General features: G+C 42.7%; 1 protein-coding gene across 4 annotated transcripts in view; it reads left to right on the forward strand.

Moving 5' to 3' along the window:
* Positions 1-1959: 1959 nt before the first annotated feature.
* Positions 1960-6564, forward strand: part of glrx2 (glutaredoxin 2) — a 6289-nt gene continuing 1684 nt past the window's right edge. The window contains exons 1-3 of one of the 4 annotated variants that reach the window (XM_015971146.3): positions 1960-2038; positions 3194-3260; positions 3691-3867. In XM_015971146.3, coding sequence (XP_015826632.1) covers positions 3195-3260; positions 3691-3867 — 243 coding nt within the window. In that variant the 5' untranslated portion in view covers positions 1960-2038; position 3194. The other 3 variants (XM_015971148.3, XM_015971145.3, XM_015971147.3) reach the window with 3 other exon arrangements.

Below are 6564 nucleotides of genomic sequence, written 5' to 3' on the forward strand. Positions count from 1 at the left end.
GCCTGTAGGATGTTTTCGTTGGTAGATTATTCTCAGTGGAAAATGCTTTTCTCATTCTTTTCTCTACGAAAACCGATTTGAAGCTGTTGGGCGGTGTTTTATCTCTTCTAGAGGCCGTTACCACGGCAACCATTTAGCCAGCCGTAGAAAATGAGTTTTTCTCTCAGCGCTTGACCAGGCTTTTGTGATGGAATATTTCCACTACAGGTTATAATGACTTGATCTGCTTGAAATGAAAGTGATTCAAAAGCATCCTGTCTCCGTGGGAATGATGAAGGGAGTCGTTTTTTTCTCCCTAAAGAAAGCCAAACGTTTGGCATGAATAATGAGATGGAAGGAAGTATTTCAGCTCGTGGAATCCACTGGCCTTATCGACTAGCGGCGTGCTGAGTTGATCCAGTCCTCCCTGGCAATCAATCTGCATCGATGCTGTGAGCAGGTGTTTAATTGCAACGCTGTCTGGTTTCGCGTCTGGATACGAAGCCCTGGAAGTGCAGACCTGCTGATTTGTTTAAAACTGTGAAAACCTTCCGAGATGGACGAGTAAGGAGGTACAAAAGGCCGCCTCATCAGATATTTCTGGGTTCGTGATTGATTTATTGGCCTTCTGCAGGCAAAAGGAGAAAGAATAAAACAAGAAGGAACTCTGAACTTTTCTGCACATCCTCATGCGTGGGACACGAAACGGTGAAAGGAAAGGCTGCCGGTTGTTGCTGCATTGCATTTAGGATCCACTTTTTAATTTGATGGTGTGTCGGGCATTTATAGCAAAAGCTGACCTTCATTTTGACTTTGACAGCTTTTGCTGATAAATGTGAAAAAAAAGCTTGTAGCAGGTGTAATGTCTAAGATATTGTTATTGTTGTCATTGCAAATCTCTCTTGAGACACAACCAATGACCTGCTGAGAAATGTGCACCACACTGAGGAAGAACTCAAAAATATTAAGAGCTTTGTTAAAGTTACGTGCTTGCAGCATGGAGAATATAAGTGTGCAATATATTTAATTCTTGTAACTTGTCAAATCAGCGACTGCAGCATTACAATACAATAAATCAGTTTCGTCATATTCTGGTTCTGGTAGCTGAATAACAGCGAGTCCTCCACAGAGACCGCAGCTTTGCATACCTCATCATTTACTATGCATTTGTCTTTAATTTAGCCATGTGCCATCTCTCGTATTTGTTCTACAAGAATTATGCTATAAAACTTTGATCTTACAGCCTCTAGATGGATCAGTAGAAGTTCTAGTGAAAAAAAGCTTTAATTTAATCATGAAATTATTAATTATTATGTACATTTTATAAAACAGTTTAAAAAAATTTATTTAAAAGAGAGGTTGGTAAATAATGGCAGTGGTTGGAACCTTAAGTAATCATTCTGAAATCTGAACCTTCACTTTTATTCCTGTTTCTGCATTTCAAGTGTAAATAACGTGTGTGTGCGTGTGTGTGTGTGTGTGTGTGTGTGTGTGTGTGTGTGTGTGTGTGTGTGTGTGTGTGTGTGTTTAAAGGTGGCTGGAACACTGAAACAATTTTCAAGTTTGAGGTGGATTATTGATGGAAAGACTTTGCAGGCACAGGATATTTTTCTCTTTTGTTTTCTGGTAGTTTGCCAAATCAGAAATTAAAGCTTCAAACTGCACGTGCTGCAACCAAGGGACAATAAAACCAGTGTGAGGTTTCATGATTTTGAGTGTTTACCTATATTGAGATGTCCTACGAGAGAAACAAATGGTGTTTAAAAGCTATAAAGCAGAAACTAGGTTATAAAGAGTAAGATATGTATTTTATTTCATTTCATTTCTATTTTATATTTTATTTTATTTTTATTGTATTTTTATTTATTTAATTTTTATTGTATTTTATTTTAATTATGATTTTTATTTTATTTTATTTTATGAAAGTCGTGTGCTTCTGTTTCATTCCGCTTGGTGGCGGTAGTGAGCCCTGTATTTGGATTTCCAACCGTAAACTGATAAATAAACGGGGAAGAAGAAAAAGACCACGAAGAAGAAGCTTCATGACAGTAACTTAAAGGTGGGCGTCAGGCATTAGGGGCAAACACAGGAAAGCTACGCTTCAGACTCCAGAGCTACATCCATGCTATCCGTGTGGTCTATCCTGAGCAGCATTCAGATTCTTCGGCGGCAGTATATTTTATGTTCGCCATGTTTTTTTCGAGCTGAGCTTGTTGAGACGTGGACCGGCAGCCGAAGGTCGTTCCCGCTAGCTTCACTTCCTTCTTGGCTAGATATTTACAATATCATAGCATGTGGACTACGTTAACTGTCAACATTTAATATGACATTTAGTCTAAAAAAGTACAAGTACACAGGTTCCATCTCCACAAACAAAGCTTGTCCAGCACGCGCCCAGAGTCCATCTCCACAAACAAAGCTTGTCCAGCACGCGCCCAGAGTCCTATCAATATTTTACATCAGTTTTAAAAACAAGTGTTTGAGCAGAAATTTGTCATTTGACTATTTCAATTTGAAGCTCCTTTTACTCAGTGAATACATGTGGAAACTTCGGCTCACGTATGAATGACTCACAATGTTGTTTTTTTTACACGAATATCGCTTTTCATCTTAGACATTAAAATAGTTTTTCATGTCTTCCCTTTCGCATTTGTAATAAATATTGTGTTTTCCTTTAACGCCTGCTTTAAAAAAAGCTTGCATTGATTATACTATAGTATTTAGCCATAGATGGGGATCTTTTAATGCATAAATAAAGAGAATAATAGAAATGTTTTTAGTGTGATGATTGATATAGAACACCAAATTTGGTGCTTTGAGACTGGGTCAGTAATTCTCCTGCGTCCTAGATTGATTTGTCCCACCGGGTTCGTGTGTTTGGATGCTTACAGACGCTGGTGTGTCACCGGGGCTGTGAAGAGATTTATGTAGTGGGTAATCCTGGATTACTCACCACAAAGACCTACTAGGAGTTGCAGAAAGTGTCAGGCAGTGTTAGTTACTATTTGTTTGTTTTTAAGCTGACAGACCTATTCACAACACCAGTTATGGCGTTTTATGTGATTTTTATTCAAATTTTGGGGCTTAATTTCCCCCCTACTTTTGCTTTCTTCCCATTTTTAAGGTGATGGTGTTTATCCCGTCTGTGAGTTAGATTCTACTTTAACGTCAAGTGAAACTGCACTAGCTGCTTACACCGTTTTCTCTTTTCCAGAATGGGGAATTTCACCTCGTCCACTCCCGGGAGTCTCTCCAGCACAGCATGTGTGCAGTTTGTTCAGGTAAGTTGAGGATGCAGATCTGCCTCCTGCTGGGATCTGTCGCAGCAGCCGTGTGTGAATTCACAACGCGCTCAGAACCATGCGTGTGTGTTTTTGATCTAATGTCGGGTGTAAGATCAGGAGGAATGTAGCAGGTATTTATGAAGGCACACACATTTAACAATTCGCACCCTTAGATTGTTCTTGTAAATTAACCGTTTGTAGCACTTTGGTGTATTTTTATTAGAAAACTTGTTGAAACGTAAACGTATTAGCTGGGTTTCACTGGTTATTTACATAGCAAATCTATTTGTTTACAACTTCAATGTTTTTTCTATTGCATCACAATTTGCTCTTCACTGATATTTTAATCACCAAGCAACCATTTTTTTTACTGCTTTGTTTTTATCATATTTGAATTGTTTTAGTTTTTGTCTTCCCAACCTTTTAGGATGTGGTGTCACATAACTGTGTTGTGATATTCTCCAAAACCACCTGTCCGTATTGTAAGATGGCCAAAAATGTGTTCAATGAAATTGGTGCAACCTACAAGGTGATTGAGCTGGACCAGCACAACGATGGGAGGAGACTTCAAGAAGCCTTGGCTCAAATGACTGGTGCAAGAACAGTAAGAGTCTCTCTTTATTTCTGCTGTTTTAGCTTCCAGTGAAAAGAATTCAACCAAAGACTGCTGCAATATATCCAATTCAAGAGTAAGACACCGAAAGGAAGATTTTTACTAGCCTGTTTGAAAAGTCACCTCTTGGAAGTCACTAGGAGTGTATTGGCAGGAATCTGGTGATAGGATTTATTGTGATACTAAAAGCCAAATGTTATTTGCAATTTTTAAGATTGAATTTAATTAGAAATCTCAGGCCTAGTCCACACGTAGCCGGGTTTTTTTAAAAAACGAATATCCGCCCCTCCAAAAACTTGCATCCACACCACCTTGTTTAAAAAAAAAACTCTGTCCACACGTACCCGGATAAATACGTTGTTGTGGACATGCCAGACCTGTAGGCGGCAGTACTTCCCCCGTTCTTAACCTCGTCCTTCGTCTGTGGTCTTCCGCAAGGAGCAGTAACTCCACTTGCAAAAACAAACAAGCAGAAAGCGCTTGGACAATTGATGGATCGGGTAGTGACAGAGCGCAGCTCTGAGGGCTTCCGTGCTGTCGGCTAGTGTAAACACAGGTCGCACACGTGATGTCAGCATTTTTTGTCGCGGAAACTGACGTTGCGGACCTTAAAACTCCGGTTTTGTCCGTCCACACACAGACACCCAAAACGGAGAAAGCGCAGATCTTCCCTTTGGCCGAAGTTTTTAAAAAGATCCGTTTTCGTGTGAAAAAACTCCGTTTTCGTGTGGATGACAGGCCAAAACGTAGAAAAATATCTACGTTTTGGCAGATCCCCGGCTACGTGTGGACAGGGCCTCAGTTTCTGGACGCCCCGGTGAGGTTTTCTGGGCACGTGCAACTGGGTGGAGACCGAAGGGAAGATCCAGGACACGCTGGAGGGACTATGTCTCTCGGCTGGCCAGGGAACGTCTTAGGGTTCCCCCGGAGGAGCTGGCCCTAGTAGCTGGGGAGAGGGAAGTCTGGGCCTCTGTGCTTAGGCTGCTGCCCTAGATGGATGGGTAGATGAGGTCAGACTCTTTTAGCAGAAGCTCACAAGGTAGAACAGGTTGTCCAGTAATTGGAAGGCTGCAGGTTCAATCCCAGGTCCAACCAGAGAATGCTGCTGGTGTGTCCTTGGGCAAGACGGTTCACCCGCCTTGCCTGGTGGTGGTGGTCGGAGGGACCGGTGGCGCCTGTGTTCAGCAAGCCTCGCCGATGTCAGTGCGCCCCAGGGCAGCTGTGGCTATGGTGTAGCTCATCACCATCAATGTGTGTGTGTGTGTGTGTGTGTGTGTGTGTGTGTGTGTGTGTGTGTGTGTGTGTGTGAATGGGTAAATTGGGGGGTTGTAGAACCCTAAGAAGGTGCTATACAAATACAGGCCATTTGGTACTATGTGGTAAAACCTGCTGCCACCTAGCAGTCAGAGTTTGAATCGCATGTAAATGTTTATGAACAAATTTTCAATTAAAAAATGGATAAACTGCTTTTAATGTCGATTCAGTACCATAACATAACAAATGTTGCGATATTTCGGTGCATGAATATTTTCTTACGTCCCTAAATGTCACCATCTATTTACAAACTGTTGCAGTGATTTCTTGTGTTTGTGCAACCGTTTTAAAACATTTTGCAGAAGAGCAAACAAAAAAAGCACCGCAGCTTTAAGTCCAGTGCATTCAGAAAACCCTGCAAGGAGAGTAGGAAACTTAGCCCGGCCTGCCAGACGACTCCTAACGGGTCTGGAAACTGTGCTATTCAAATAACCCCGCCCCCTGAGAATTCTAACCGAGCCAATCAGCGCCGAGTAGCGTATACGCCACACACCACAACACCGAAGCCCCCTTCAGACAGTCCTTGAAAAGCAGAAATGTTCAGGACTCTGTCCTTAAGACCTTTGTGTCTGAATACAAACATCTGGATAACGTTTTCCGTAATTAAACCGGACGACGCCCCTAGTAACAGGTCCGGACTTGTCACGGACAGGGTGGCTGCTTCAGACTGGCGAGGTCGAGTTCCGGACAGGGAGGAGGAGGAGGGGACCGGGGGAGGCTGTGCACACCTAGATAGCTCGCTCCTGTAGCATGCGGCGAACCATGGCAGCTCGCCTCCTACGGTACCGTCTCGTAGACGCGCGACGGACCGCTTCACACCGCTTCCGTGATTCCTTCATTAACCATTGAGCTTCATCATCCAGGTCTCTTATGCGTCTTCGTGTGTGCAGAATTATGCTTAACATAAGTCCGATCAGTGAGAGGAATTCTATCTCTTTGTCAGCCATGTTTGACTGAATAGCTTTGTTTGGGTAAATGACGCATGTACACCCACCGTACCATGTCGTCCCCGTCCGTCCCCCCCCCCCCCCCCCCCCCAGACTTCTGGAACGTTTCCCTGCTGTTTGAAGGCAGGCGAAAGGACAAGTTCAGGTACAAAAGTGGTGTGTCTGAAAACACAGTTCTGGTTAAAAACCGGACTGAATTGCCCACACATGTTCCAGAATGTCCGTCTGAAAAGGGCTCGAGTTTGTCACAAAAATGGCGTCTGAAGTGAACTTCGCTGCGGCTCTTTCCTCTGTTCTAAATGACTTGAATGTCTTTAAAACCACAACTAGTAGAAGCGCTAAAAGCCTTTCTTCTAAAAAAAATGAAAGATGTCCGCGCCGTTGCCAGACGCCTTTTTTTACTACAGTAAAAAAACTACAGCATCGC

This window comes from Nothobranchius furzeri, chromosome 8, assembly GCF_043380555.1.
Source record: "Nothobranchius furzeri strain GRZ-AD chromosome 8, NfurGRZ-RIMD1, whole genome shotgun sequence".
Classification (NCBI taxonomy): Eukaryota; Metazoa; Chordata; class Actinopteri; order Cyprinodontiformes; family Nothobranchiidae; genus Nothobranchius; species Nothobranchius furzeri.